Raw genomic sequence first — 15,290 nt, forward strand, 5'->3', positions numbered from 1 at the left:
GATGCGGTAGAAATGACCGCGGTGGAGCGTGATGAGGAACATAGAGGAGTATATCTACAAAAGACACTCTAATATGCAATTGTACATATCCATACACCTCAGCGTGATTTATTGCGCGTATAATATTCTAAAGCTATGATTCATTCACATTTTAGTCATTTTTCACTTCATTTTCATCTTCACTTTTTTCTATCATTCTCCTCCTTCTTTTTTTCGGTTCCCCGAGGTTACCCTACAGCCCGCAATCATAAGTCTAATCCCTCGATGCTCTGAGATCACGTTAAGTGGATAGACTTCTCCCAACAAATGTTTCTTTCGTATGATTTTTATTCAAATATTTTAGTAATATCTTATTATATCGCGAGATGGTCTTCACCAGCTTTCCAGTATTAGGATATAGATTCTGGCTGCTATCAAACCACGACATGAATAAGCTAAAGTGCGACACAAATTCTTATTTCTCGTATTTTATTTTCCCAAACAAGATTATATCGCATTTAATAACATCATTATAGTACATAGTTTCGTGAAACAAACGTTTTTCTATTATCGTAGTACTCAGCTCCGTTAAAAGTCAAGAATTCTTCTTCCCCAACCCGACTGTGATGTTGTCTGTGCCTCTGCTTCAAACTGGTTCGTCATCAGTTTCAATTTTTCTTTCTTGTCTTTCACAACTGTTCAATTTTCTTTTAAATTCTCGGAATCTCTGAAGAAATTGCACATTTTTATATCATGTATGGTTTGGATTTTATTATTATTATTCGTGAAAAAATGTGTCTTTCTGCATTTAATTTCTATTTTTTTGTTTCCTATAACCTGGTACTGTTGTTACATTTCATTGGGGAAGCTATGACTTTGTTTTTTAACTTGATGTTGTTGGAATTTGGAAAGATGAAATTTTGAATTGAGCAGAATTTGAGCTTCAATTATGTATTAGATTTAGGACATGAACTGGATGTTAGGTGTTCTCATTCTTTATTTCTTTTGGTGTGTTAGGTGTTGTTATTAGGATTTAGGACATGAACTGGATGCATTGGTCATTGAGCTACATTTATATTGTTAAATCATAATCCATGCTTTCCTAAATCTTAATTTATCTGATTTAGTAATTCCACTTCTTGTTCCATGAATTAAAGCCGTCATACTTTGTTTACTTCAAAGTGTGATGGCTTTAAGCCACTAGAAGGGGCTAATGGTGAGGGATTTAGGTTGTCAGCATTATGCCGAACGAAAAAAGTTTTGCAATTTTCTCTTTTTATCCATCTGATTTCCTAAGAGCAATTAATCACTGAGTTATTTATTATGATCCGTAACAGAAGAAGCTATGGAGGCAGCAGAAGAACCAACTCCCGCTCCCTCAGATTCACTCTCGGGTCAGATATCCAAATTTGTGGTCATGTTAACCGCAACATACCATAGTAAGCCAATTCCTTATTGGATTCTTCTTGTTCTTGGCATCATAGCAATGCTCGTGGCGTTTCCAGCTTCCAGCATTCTGTCTCGTGTTTATTATGCTAATGGTGGCCAGAGCAAGTGGATCATATCTTGGGTGGCTGTTGCTGGTTGGCCTCTAGTTGCCTTGATCTTGTTTCCTGCATACTGCATTAATAAAACCCTCCCTACTCCTCTCACCTTAAAACTCGGTCTAGCGTATGTCGTTTTGGGTTTCCTAAGTGCTGCTGACAACCTCATGTATGCTTATGCCTATGCTTACCTCCCAGCATCAACCGCTTCATTAGTGGCATCATCATCCCTTGTGTTTTCTGCACTTTTTGGATACCTTCTTGTGAAGAACAAAATCAATGCTGCAATGATAAACGCTATCTTTGTCATAACTGCTGGATTAACCATCATTGCCTTGGATTCAGGTTCAGACAGATATGATAATGTCAGTAACAAGGAATACATCATGGGATTTATATGGGATGTTTTGGGATCTGCCCTTCATGGGCTTATTTTCGCTCTCTCGGAGCTGGTTTTTGTGAAGTTACTGGGAAGAAGATCCTTCATTGTTGTGTTGGAACAGCAAGTCATGGTTTCGCTGTTCGCATTCCTGTTTACCACAATAGGGGTAATCGTGAGTGGTGGTTTTCAAGGAATGGCATCTGAAGCTACCACTTTCAAAGGTGGTAGAAGTGCCTATTATCTTGTTCTCATATGGAGCGCCATCACTTTTCAAATGGGGGTGCTGGGAGCCACTGCAGTAATTTTCTTGGCTTCTACTGTGCTAGCAGGTGTACTCAATGCTGTGAGAACACCGGTAACAAGCATTGTAGCTGTTATCCTGCTACATGATCCAATGAATGGTTTCAAGCTCCTCTCTCTCTTGATTACCTTCTGGGGATTCGGCTCATATATTTATGGAAGTTCTATGGATGAAAAATCATAAGAATTTGGCCCTAGATTCTAGCCCATTCAAATTCTCTCTGCAGAAGTTCTAGGGTTAAACCGTGAGACAGTAACTTGTGTGGGAGTCCTATATATTAATTGTGTGTTACGTTCAAGAAAAATTGTATATTGAATTTGAATTTCACTCATGATTAAGGAATTGCATCAAAATATTACGTTCTATCAAAATATTACGTTCTATCATTGCTCAGATTTTGTCATTCCTAATGTCAACTCATGCAGTTCATTTTTAGAATCTCCTCCCCAATTTCCAGAGTATCATATTGTCAATCAACTACATAATAAAATATAGTCCTCAGATTGAAATTGAGAATACTCCTTATTATACTCACTTCTTCTGTAAGACACGTGATTTTACTATTGTGAACACTTATTTTTTTATAGAACCCTCTAAGGATGAGTAGCAGTTAATTATTCTCTTCAGGAGGTGACTGTCCTTGTTTTATGGGGATTAAAGATTATCTTGGATTCTAAGCGAAGGTAGTTATAGTTTCCCCTTACAGTGCAAAGTCTTCATATCAGAATATGCAGGATTCTAAGAAAATAGATATGGTGAAGTATAGATTATTATATATGGATTGAATCACTGGCTATGTACCATTTCATAATTGCCAACCAGGTGACTATTCCAGAATGAAACTTGCAATGATCATTCTCCGCATTGTAAGATGTTATCATGCATGTGCAATACTATGATGAGTTGTGCCCCCACACTACCAAATCCTTCCTCAGTACGACCCTCTTTCTTTTACTCACACCTTAAACTTCAGTTTTTGCATCACAACATCTCAATGTCCCGGAAAGCAAGAAAATATAGATAGATATATACAAGTCCACATGCAACTGACACATGAAGAGATAAAGTAAAGTGGGTGAAAAAGCACTTGCAATAACATTCTAGTTCAAACATCAAGCTCTGGAAAATATTCATCAAAGTTTTCTTCATCTACTAAAGAAGGAAAGTAGAAACAAAAGAGATCAAGATGAACATGATAACAAAACTTCAATAATAACTGCTTTACATTGGCTACAAGGGGGGATAAAATCAAATAAAACGACATAAGTTCTTTTTCATCATGCTAATTAGCAGAAGGTTCAATATCTTTAAGAAGTCCAACTATCTGCTGCATGCTTGGTCGCTTAGAGGGAAGATCAGCAGTGCACAGATAACCAATCTTAAGGGCTTCCTCCATCTGTTCTTCTGGTCCTGTGTCACGAATTTTCGAATCAATAGCTCTTGAAACTTTGTTCTTTCTGACCAGTCCTCTGACCCAGCTCACCAAAGTTCCTTTTTTCTCATCAGGGTAATCATCTCCCACTGGCTTCTTCCCAGTTAAAATCTCAAACAGAACAACCCCAAAACAGTACACATCAGATTTTGGACTTGGGGTGTCAAATTCTTGTTGAGAAAACTCAGGGGGAACATAACCAGGTGTACAAAGTGCAATCTCCTCATCCAAGCCACTCCCAAAAATCTTAGCCAGCCCAAAATCAGACAATCTTGGTTCCAAGTTGTAATCCAAATAAACACTGCTAGCTTTGACATCCCTGTGAATGATTGGCGGCGAGCATCCATGATGCAGAAATGCCAGTGCTCTGGCAGTGCCAAGAGCAATTTTGTGGCGGAACCGCCATGTTGTGAGCAACCCTTCAGAGCCATCATTTTGAATGCCATTACTGTTGTTATCTTCTTCCCATGCATCTGTGCTCCAATCATCTGTCCTTTGTTGTAGTACCCCAAGTGGCAAGTCATACAGCAAATTTTGCAGGTTCCCATTCTCCATGTATTCATAAATGGCAATTCTCTGATCCCCAGCTACGCAATATCCAGTTAGAGGAACAAGATTGGGGTGCTTGATTCTACCAAGATACTCTAGCTCTCTTGCAGCTTCTTTATCTGTCATAGTAGATCCAATGGCCAGAACTTTAACTGCTACATGAATTCCACCAGGTATAAAACCTCTATAAACAGGTCCAAATTTCCCTTCAGCCAAAAGGGTACCCCTATCAAAATTTGAAGTTGCTGACAAGAGGTCTGCAAATGTAATATTCAGCAGTGGTTTCTCAAAGATTACCACCGGGACCGATGTTGCTTCTTTAACATCAGCCACCCAAGTGGTTGAATCAGTGTGGAATGAAAAGGGACCTGACATGTTTTGTTCTTCTTTGTGTGACGTTTGCTTAACTGGCCGCGACTTTCTTTTCCTAAGGCAACCACATGCTAGAAGAAACAAAAGTCCAGAAACCAAACAGATCATTGGGAGGGCCAATGCCAGACCTAGCTTCATTCCCTTGTGCAGAGTGTCTCTCTTTTTGAAAAGACTTGGGTTTGCAGCAATCGGACAACTATTCACTACTCCAAAAAAAGCTGTTTGGAGGATAACTGGTTTGATTTCAGAAGGACAGATGGTTAAGTTATTATTATAAGAGAAGTTGTATTTCTTCATCCTAGGGAGTTTCTCTAAGACTAATGGAGGGACTTCTCCACTCAAATTGTTGTTTGAAAGGTCAAGAACTTGGAGGTTTTTGTTCACTAGTAAAGGGATTTCCCCTATAAGATGATTCATAGAAATATCAAGTGCATTCAAATTACTCAGTTGTGAGATTTCATCAGGAATGCTACCTATCAGACTAGTATGGGACAAGTTCAGATATTCCAATCCTGAGAGCATTTCAATCTTGGGGAATTTCTGTCTGGTAAATCTATTGTGAGCAAGGTTAAGGTGCTTTATATTCCGGTATTCATTCAAATTTTGGAAAATCTCCCCACTAAGCTGATTCTCTGACAAATCCAGATAAACTAATTGAGACGAATTGTTAATGGATTGTACCTGGGAAATGTGACCTTGAAATTGGTTTCTGCTAAGGTCCATGACTATGAGCTTTCCTTGAAACACTCCCATGACAGAACCCTGAAATGCATTGCCTGATATATTGAGACTCACAATGGACTTTAACCCAGAAATATCTGAATCCCTTCCAAATATTTTATTCCCAGCAAGGTTCAAAGTAATAAGCTTAGGAAAAGCAGAAGCAAAACCATTTGGAAGTTCCCCACTTAGCTGGTTTGATGACAGATCAATTGAAACTAGAGATTGGCATTTCAAAATTTCAGCTGGTATGCTTTGTTCAAACCTGTTGTGGTCAAGTTTGAGGACCCTCAGACTCTTCAAGGAACCAATTGCTTCAGGAACTTCCCCAGAGAAATTGTTGCTGGAAAAATCAAACATTTCGAGCAAACCAAAGTTTCCAATGTTGCTAGTCAATGCTCCAGAAATCTGATTGGAGGAGAGGTTCAGGCTCTTGAGCAAGGTTAAACTCCAGAAATCTGAAGGCAAGCCACTGATTTTGTTGTTGCTGAGGTCCAAGTGTTGAAGCTTGCTGAGCTTGCCTATGGTGGTATCTGGAATAGGACCAGAGAGGCCCATACCAGAAACAACTAACTCAACAACATGCTCTCTCTTGGCATCACAGGTAACCTCTTTCCATGAACAAACAGAAGAAGAAAAGTTGTAGGTGTGGGGTGATGCTATAACCATCTTCTTCAAGAACTCAGACACAAAGAAATCATCAGTATTTGGTTGCTGGGAAGCTAAATGCTTGAAGAAGAGTGTCAGAATTAGAACAGAACCAAATACCCCCAGCCCCATCAGATACTGAGACTCAAGTGATACATACAACACAGCTTCCCCAAAATCCCCAACACCCTTGGGAAATGCCCTCTCAGAAGTTCAAATCCAGAATGAGCATAGCTTTTCTACACTACAAATCTCCATGAGCATATCTGAAATACATTCACCAATATATTTTTTATCCAAAGGAGATTACTGATAAGAAAAAAAGAGAAAAGAAAAAATCTTACATGGGAAACAGTATCTTCTGCTACACAGTGGAGCCCATAATGATACAATACAACCATGCAAGACATGGAGTAGAAGAACAAAGCTTCAAGCCTACACAGCTACTAGTCCAATGCTTTTGAAGAAAACAAATTGACTCAGATGTAACAGAAAGGTTATGGACTTCAAGAAAAACATGTGATGGACCCTTTGTCTTGATTTTCAGATCCCTAAAGGACAAACAAATGGAAAAGATAAAAAAAAAAAAAAACTAACCATGCAACACAAGAAGCAAGATACTATTGTCTTTCACAAAACTCTGGACTATGAGAAAGCTATGGGGCTTTATATTTGTTGCAGAACTTTTTAGCTGCAACTAGATTCTTAAGAAGAAAAACCATGTATTTTCTTTTTCCATTTAATGAAAGAGGCAGATACAGTGCAACATGCAGGCCAGTATTATGACTTGAAAGGAAAAGTCAAAAGCAAAGTGGGGTCTAGTTGGGTTGAGCTTCATAAATGAGAAGGAATAGCATTGCAGATGAGGTTGGTGAACATATAAAGGATTTGTTGGGGGGAATTCAATGATTCTTCATTGAGTGTTTATCACCTTTTCTGGGTCCAATGTACTGTTACTTCTGGGACTGTCTAACTTGGACCCCATATCCTTTGTTTCTTTTTCTTTACCATCTTTCAAAGTAAAAAAAAGTTATTGCCATGTGCCTTAACTAAAACATTATGCATCATCAACTGTTACCCGAAAATAACTAAAATAGGAGATATGATTCACACAGCAAATGATGCTGATATACTATATACTATATTAGATAAAAAGAAACCCAACTGTATCTTTCTTATTCATTTTGAATCCTTCCAACCGATTTTGTTCCACCCTTATATGTTAATTATGAGTTCGATATTACCAAGTCACATCATAAATTCTCATAAAACTGTATCTGTGTAATGTATTAAGCATTTTGTATAATTATGGTACAATACTTATACTTCAAACCACATCAAATAGACATTATTAGTCCTGTACTGGAACTCATCAATTAATCATACTCATGGAAAGGATCACTGCTAGCATGTCGAAGAGAGGAAAAAAAAAACATGAAGGACCACTATAATGTATTTTAATCAGTATTAATTTGTAAAAATGTCATGGCAGCCCCAATTGAGAATGTGAGGTCCAGGACCAGGAATGTCATTATGAGCAATGAGGGAGATAAACGTGTGATTATATGATTTCTTCTAGCCTGTCAGATTTGTGGAAATCTTCCAATGACATAGTGAAAAATCAAAGCTTAGTGGTGTTTTTTTGTTGTTGTTAAAGAGCTTAGTTTTATTTTTTTGTTGAAAAAGAACTTTGTATCTTTTTTTTTTGTAAAAAATATAGCTTAGTGGTTAAGGGAAATCAATAACATGAAAAGTTGAAGCCCACGTGTAGTAGGCACACAAAAATTAGGATGCTAGCCAAAAACAGTTCCACCATTCCTAATAATTTTCTTTTCCTCTTTCTTTTTGAGGAATTAAAGGTTCCTCTTAAAGATAAAAAGGTAACATTTGCTTGAAAAAAGTTCATATTATTTCATGTTTGGTTTGACATTAAAACCATATCATTTAACGTGTGTCGGAGAAGCAGAAATAGTATTTTGACACGTCGACTTCCATGAGAATTCATTTTTGAGTTTAACAGAAATACAAACACAAAAACAGACATCTTCTTTCATATGATATCTGTTGATGTTGAAACATAATCTCTATTCTATTTCATCTTGGATTCACTATGGATTCTAATGAGTGTTGGGGAAAATTTATCCTTCTAAGATAGTGTGTTTAGATTGGATACTGTGCTTGTGTTTATTCTTGCCTGCCATCTCTTTGACAAAAATAAAGTTCATAAAAGAAGAACCAAAAAGCTTAGACTCAATCACGCATAATCAGGCATGGCTTTCCTCAACAATGTAACTGGACGAGATTCTTCAGGGTAAAGTTCATCAAAAGCAACATAATTTCTCTCCTTATCGTACACATGGCACACAGTCATGATTGTCTTCATCAATCTCCAGTTCCAAGTAGCCTCGTTCATATACTGTCCATCCAATACAAATTAGAATCAAACAATGAATATCCAAATTAGTAGGATTGAAATAAACTTGCTTCAAATCTTTTATTTGGATTATGCCTATGATATGTTTTGTTTTATTGACAAAGCATGCTTTTATTCATCTTATTACCTTTCCCCAATTTTCTTGTAGAGACTTATGAGCTGCTCGTAGGTTATACCATGGTATCCTTGGGGATATATGGTGTGGAATATGGACATTGATGTCGTGGCACAGAATCTCAACCCTGTTAACAAAATTAGGAGTTAGATAATTTCTGTAGGTATTAAGTTAATATCGTGCATGTTTGGATACATGGTGGAAAATCACAGTGAACCAAAATCATGGTAACAGAGGCAACTTCCTTTAGTTTTTGTGGCTGTCCACTATAATTTTGGCTTCATGGTTATTTTTCAGCGTCTCCAAACATGTTCATTGAAATTTGAAAGTCTTCATTTTGATTAAAAAGTGGAAAGAATAGAGAACAAATATCAACCTCAAAAAAAAAAAAAGAGAACAAATATCCTGTTTATGGCTGCATATTAATGCCAGAAAATCCAATAGGCCATTCATGGCATATGGACAATATGAGTGATTATTATAAAATTTAATATATTCAAGGATGATAGTAGAGATCTAATTGCAAACAATAATAGAATATGTCAAACATGAATAATAAAAGTGAGAGTAAATGGCACCATAGTACTATAAAGTATGCACATTGCAGTAGAAGGAAAGAAAAAGAATTATTACCATTTAGGATAATCACAATGAATAGTCCCATTAAGCTGTGCTTGTGCAGCATTCCACTCACCAGAGGATTTGAATGGTATGTGTGGTGCTGTATGATGTACCACAGTGAAAGTGCTCATCTGTAGTTGGGAGCAAAATAACACTTCTTAGACATAGGATTCTCTATCATAACACTAAATCCATACTCACATGGCCACAGAATAAAAAGACTAATAAGTATTAAGCCATCAAGATTGCAATATCTTGTAAAAAAACAAAGGTCAATATAAGAGATAGAAATTGGTACAAGTATACAACAATTTAAGGAGAGTTAAAAAGACACATGAGGCTGCAATAATGGCATCATCACTGATTTTTAGCACACAATGTGCTATAGTATCATTGCACTTCTTCTTAGTTGTGCTTCATAGAATTTGAATAAAACATAGGATTCTAAGTATCCCTTATATGATTGTTGACATTCAAGTTCAGAACCATCTAGAGCAATAAAAAAAATATAAACTAAGAGCTCAAAGCAATGTCTAGTTATTGAAAAAGGCTCTGTCTCTGGTTCCCTAAATAAGTACATAGTGAGTAGTAACTACCATCAACATGAATAAAAAGAGAAAATGATCAAAATAAGTATCTTGGAAATTGTAATAGAAGTGTCTGACAATGGAAAGTGGAATTACCCAGAAGTGATAACCCAGCCATGGCATCAACCAGAATTTAAACCGGGCGTCTTGTAAATAATCAATGGCCATCCAAGTGCTATAAAGGCAAAAACACTAGCTAAACTTATCTTAACCCTCTTAACTTCATTTGGTCTGAACTTCTTCAAATCAAAGTGCCACATAAGCCTGTTAGCAAGCAGAAATTGTAATCATTATTCAGTATGTTTGATTCTTAGTTCAATGAATCAACATTGAGGAATTGCAAAAACAAAGACATTCCGTGGCACAGTTGGCCTTAAAGATCAAATCATTCTTGTACATGACATACCAGTGAGCTATAGACATCAAAGGACGAAATGGACCATATCCATATATTAGTGCTTTCTTCAAAAGAGGTGATGACTCAACGTCTTCTTTCCAAACAGGGTGCTAAGCAGTATCTTCATTCAACCTGAAAATTTAGGAACATATGAGATGATAAAGCACATCATGAAGGAGGGGGAATGGTAAGGGAGAAAGAGATAGAAGGCTCTCATCTCATGTGTGTTTAGGTGTACAAAGACATACAAAACAAAACAAACAACAACAACAAAAGTCCTATCTCACTAGGTGAAGTCAGCTAAATGGATCACTGGTCCATATTAAAGATATCGGTCAGGTTTACATTTGCCGCTGAAGACCTAACACAGCCTGCATTTTGTTCTTTCTGTATTATTATCACCTGATTTTGATAGTGTACTTGTACATGACAGATAAAATGTCAAATGAAGACTGAGGTATTTTTCTCAACAGTCATTAACTAAGAAGTTAACTTATATTTACGGTCTAGTTTATTCAAATTAAAAATTTGTTTGAGATGAATGAGAAGAACCTTAGCCTTTTTCTGCATATAGAATGGAATTTTAGCTAGTACTTCTACAAGTAACACATTGATTGACATGTTTATAAGACGTGTCAAGAAAAGAAAATTAGATGGAAATAGGGATGGCAATGGGTCTCGAACCCATAGGGTACCCGTAAAAAATACCCACTATGGGTAGGGTAAAAACCCGCTAGATGGGTATGGGATTGGGTATGGGTAATTACCCGCAAAAAGTAATGGGTATGGATGCGGGTATGGGTACTATAGTACCCAACCCGCCCCATACCCGCACACACATATTATTATTATTATTATTATTATTATTATTATAATAATAATAATATGAACAAATTAACTTAAGTTATAGCTTTCAAACTTACTTATTTTAAAAAATAGGTGACTATTTAAAGTATTCATAATCATTGCTAATTTACTCCCACTTAATTTTAAAATTAGTAAGTTAATAACCTACAACTTTAGGACTATATTATAAATCCAAAATTAAAAATTAAGTTATATCTTTCTTGCTTATTTGTTCTAAAAAAATATATTCTTAGTTGAATGATTTTATTTGTTACGTAGATAATCTTTTGTATTTATATTAGTGTTTTTATTTAAAAAGTTAGTTGTATTTTTTGTTTTCTATTAACAAAAATAGTGAAAAATATATTTTGGTTATCTAAATTGCGGGTAATGGGCACGGGTACGGGCATATAGGTACCCAGAGGGTACGGGGACGGGCATTCAAGTTGCTACCCACGCGGGTATGGGGACGGGTACAGGTACTTTTTTAAAACGCGGGTATGGGGATGGATACTATAGTACCCTACCCAGACCCTACCCATTGCCATCCCTAGATGGAACTACTAATTTGTTCTTTAAAAATGACTTGTGAGTGCAATCATGCCCTATAACAAATAGCTGTTTGACAAGAAAGAAAGAACTACAAAGCTTAAAGGAGTAATAAATATGAGGAACTTGCAAAGAGTGCATTATGCTTCATCAGGAAGATATGCATATAGAACTAACCCCAGTTACTGCAGTCCCTGTCCATGCCCAAGCCAGAGGAAGTAGATACCAGGGTGATTTTGAAATCAGAAAAAGCCCCAATGCATAAGAGGTGACAGATACCAAAACTGATTTCCATGCTTTCACTTCATCAATCTCAAAGACCTTTACAAAGTGAGACAAGAAAAAGCATCAAAATCATCCATCTTTCAAAAGAAAAAATACTTTTTAATACATTTCTTTTCAGAAGAGATAGGGATGAATGTAATTGGCTAAATATAAGTGGGTGTGTAGTTATTTTCAAAACACTTTTATATGGATATCATTAGTGCATTATTATGCATCTCTTCATCTCATATTAACCTTTGTGTGACAATCTTTCCATACTAGTATTGTGGATTTCAAAATGAATTTGTATCCTTTCATTCTGCTTGTCTGGCTCTTTCTCTCTAATGATGTCAATCATGTTAAATGCACTACTTGAATTAAGTGGGGAAAGATAGAACAAGAGATGGATTATAAACGCCACTGACCATGACAATTTCACTTTTTCATTTAGTGCAGAATGCATTAATTAATATTATTACCATCCTTGATGCTCAATCATAATGTATACATAATCAAGCTATTTGGAGCATTTTCTCATGTAAGAAGAAATCTGACTAATAAAAGTTATTTAAGTGCATCCACAATAGAACTTGGCTCTACGATTTAAGAACAAAACCCCTCTAGGATATAAAATGATGACTTAGATATATAGAAGAACAACCTGCTTAGGTAAGGAACTAATAATATCCTTCAAAGTAACATTATCTGGAAGTGGTTCTCCAATTTGCTTAAAACCGTAGCTTTCACTTAGTTGGTTTCTATAATCAGTGCTTTCCGCTGGAGATGGTGCAGCTGGAATTGCCACAGCTTTTATGACAGAAACTTTCTTTGTAGAAACGAAAAGTCTTTGATGCCTGACAATATTTTTGTTCTGAATAGGCCTCTGGTGTAAAACCTGCAAGCCAAAGCATAAGACAGTTGAAAAAACTAACAATACATGGATCCAACAAAAGCTAATTAAGGATCAAAAAGAAAATTACCTTGAAGAGGAGCGTGGATTCGGCAAGTGGAAGCATGCAAGACATTGTGATCATCAGAAACTCAAGGTAAAGAGCTTCCTCTTATCTTATGTTTGGAATGAATCAAATTGAATGAGTTTCTGAAGAGAGCCAGAGTCAGAATCAAGGATACAGTAATGGTTTTCTCTAGTTATAGTTTCAGCTCGGGCAACTTGTTTGAACTTTGAAGTGTTTTCCTCGGATGCGGACTGAATTGGAACCATGCATGCAAAATTATCGAAAATTGACACCAATTTAAGAGTGTTTGAATTTTTAGTATATTTGGGTGAAAACAGAAATTTTATTTTTCTTTTCAAAACCTGATATTATGTAACACTAACATAGGTGGTAGAAGAATAATATGTACTTTTTTGGGTTTGGTTTTATATTCGAAAATTTTAAAAATCTAAACTAGTTTTTAACTTTTTATGAATCTACTAAGCAGATTTTTTTTTATGAATCTACTTAGTGGGTTTTCGTCTTTTCGGCTTTAAAAAGTTATTTATAACTTTGTAAATTCACAATAGTCGTCATTGTTATAAGACATCTACTAGCATTATCTGGTGGTGGTGGAGGAAAGAGTGTAGACAAGGCAGAGGTGAATGTTATGTTACCTATGGCAACGACGGTGGTGGTGATAGTAGTGGTAGTGGCGGCAATCACATTGTTTTGGTGGTGGGTGTGGCAGTGGCACGATAGTAGTAGCAACGGGTATTCGCAATGGTGGTGGATGGTGGCGGTGGATGTAGTGGTAGTGAAGTGGTGGTGGTAGATGGTGGTACAAAACCATTATTTTGTGGTTTTAAAATTAGGGTGAAATTATTTTGAAATTAAGTAAAAAAAATTTAAATATTTCAAATTTACATTCATATTAGAAAAACTCACAACCACCCTGAACGAGCCCTAAGCTAGAGAGGGTGGTGAGAATAATATGTGGATGTTGGCGATAAAAGAATCACCCAAATTTTAGAACTAATTTTTAAAGAGTTTTTGATATATTTGCACCCAATTTTTTCTTCTATCCAATTTCTACTCATTTTCTCTTCTAATATTTGTTTTCTTTTCCTACCTTATATCTCTTTTTTCTATCTCTACCTCTCTCTCTTTTTTGTTCAGCGGTTCGAAGGATAATATTGATAACAGGCCTAGCCCAGAGTACAACAACAGGGCCTAGCCCAGATAATAAAACAAGACAAGGGGGATAAGTGTAAGATGGATTCAAGCAAAATAAAAATAAAAACTGTAACATCGACTTATAGCAAGAATTAATTTTTTGTTTGGTAATTTAATAGTTCTTCGTTTTTTGCCACTTGCAGTTTTTAAGTAGCAATCCTGGGCTTGACAGGTCCAAGTAATATATGATGATGATGACTCAGAAATGTTCTGGCCCATTTGATCGCTAGCCATCCATGTTAGCTTGTGGACCTAGGCCCAGTTTGAAAGAGCTTATTTGAGCTTATCTGACAACATAAGCTCTTATGCCAGTGTTTGGGAGAGCTTATGCAAACAGCTTATGGCAGGCCATAAGCTATTTTCAGCTTATTTTCATAAGCTACTCAGGATAGCTTATGAAAAACAGCTTATGCTTATACACAGCTTATTTTTAATTTATTTCAATAAATTTTTAAAAATAGCTTATGAATAAGCGCTTATGTCATAAGCGCTTATGACCATAAGCGCTTAATTAAGCTGTTTATCCAAACGGGACCCTAATTTTTCAAATTTCAACAATTTTATCTCAACTAATGATTGTTTATATACTTGTAGGGGGATTATTGAACATGTAATTGCACAATTATTTGTTATCGGTCATTGCTGATATCAAACTTCTGCTCTGATTTTCATTTCCAAATTAATATCAAGAGTTTGATTCGCAAATATACCATATAAATAAATAAAAAGGATTGTAGACTTGTAGTGCTCATTTTTAATTAGATGTAGAAAGCAAAGGGCCAAAAAAGCAAATGCAGATGTCAGTTCATATTTAACTCTGTTTGCATAATCATAAACATCATACTTATCCACCACACCAAAACAGGCATTCATTGGTTAAAGCCTCTTCATCAAGGTGGTGGTTATATATCATACTATACAGTAGGTGGGAGAAAGCTAGCAACATTCACTAATGTTCAATATTGCTGATACTAATTACGATTGATTAATCTGAAGTGCCTAAAATAATGTGATCCGTATTATGGATAATAGACAATATATCCTGCATAGGAATTCTCTGCTAGTGTTTCGAGCATATTATTATACATAGTAGGTAGCGTATTATGTGATGCTTCCTTCGGTCACGTGTCTTCAACGGCACTGATCATGACAATTATATGAGATTTATACTTTAATTAATTTTCCCTTTATCTATGAAAAACAACTCTTAGCTAGACTCACTCTACAATTAGTTATAAGTTGTTCTTTAAGAAAGTGTTTTAATCAAACGTGTTAAGTTTATTATTAGAAAATGACAAATTGATGTGCGAGTTTGTGCCTAACATGTCTTTAGGCATTGGTCAGGATCCACTTACTTTGTAGACGAAGTTGCAGGACCA

The 15,290-nt window shown here is 36.0% G+C and overlaps 2 protein-coding genes and 1 pseudogene across 3 annotated transcripts; 1 reads left to right on the forward strand and 2 right to left on the reverse strand.

Moving 5' to 3' along the window:
• Positions 1 to 440: 440 nt before the first annotated feature.
• On the forward strand, positions 441 to 2,599 carry LOC130721937 (probable purine permease 5). Of its 2 annotated transcripts, none has more exons than XM_057572524.1 (2): positions 441 to 633; positions 1,317 to 2,599. In XM_057572524.1, exons 1-2 carry the CDS (start codon positions 606 to 608, stop codon positions 2,387 to 2,389), a joined length of 1,101 nt encoding a protein of 366 aa, XP_057428507.1. In that variant the 5' UTR covers positions 441 to 605; the 3' UTR covers positions 2,390 to 2,599. The 2 variants fall into 2 exon arrangements, with proteins under 2 accessions (XP_057428507.1, XP_057428508.1); XM_057572525.1 differs by having other exon boundaries at positions 628 to 734.
• Positions 2,600 to 3,268: 669 nt separating this feature from the next.
• Positions 3,269 to 6,844, reverse strand: LOC130721936 (probable LRR receptor-like serine/threonine-protein kinase At2g24230). The gene is made up of 3 exons (XM_057572523.1): positions 6,525 to 6,844; positions 6,272 to 6,384; positions 3,269 to 6,193 (listed from the first exon to the last, which is right to left on the reverse strand). Exon 3 carries the CDS (start codon positions 6,057 to 6,059, stop codon positions 3,489 to 3,491), a length of 2,571 nt encoding a protein of 856 aa, XP_057428506.1. The 5' UTR covers positions 6,060 to 6,193; positions 6,272 to 6,384; positions 6,525 to 6,844; the 3' UTR covers positions 3,269 to 3,488.
• A 1,071-nt stretch (positions 6,845 to 7,915) lies between these two features.
• On the reverse strand, positions 7,916 to 12,765 carry LOC130725495 (omega-6 fatty acid desaturase, chloroplastic-like; annotated as a pseudogene).
• Between the last annotated feature and the right edge of the window lie 2,525 nt (positions 12,766 to 15,290).

This window comes from Lotus japonicus, chromosome 6 (genome assembly GCF_012489685.1).
Source record: "Lotus japonicus ecotype B-129 chromosome 6, LjGifu_v1.2".
Classification (NCBI taxonomy): Eukaryota; Viridiplantae; Streptophyta; class Magnoliopsida; order Fabales; family Fabaceae; genus Lotus; species Lotus japonicus.

Bases quoted from the DNA above. Each gene is read 5' to 3' on its own strand.
- LOC130721936 (XM_057572523.1), bottom strand. From the start codon at position 6,059: ATGGGGCTGGGGGTATTTGGTTCTGTTCTAATTCTGACACTCTTCTTC.
- LOC130721937 (XM_057572524.1), top strand. From the start codon at position 606: ATGTTGTCTGTGCCTCTGCTTCAAACTG. The intron at 634-1,316 runs GTTCGTCATCAG...GATCCGTAACAG, and splicing joins TGTGCCTCTGCTTCAAACTG to AAGAAGCTATGGAGGCAGCA.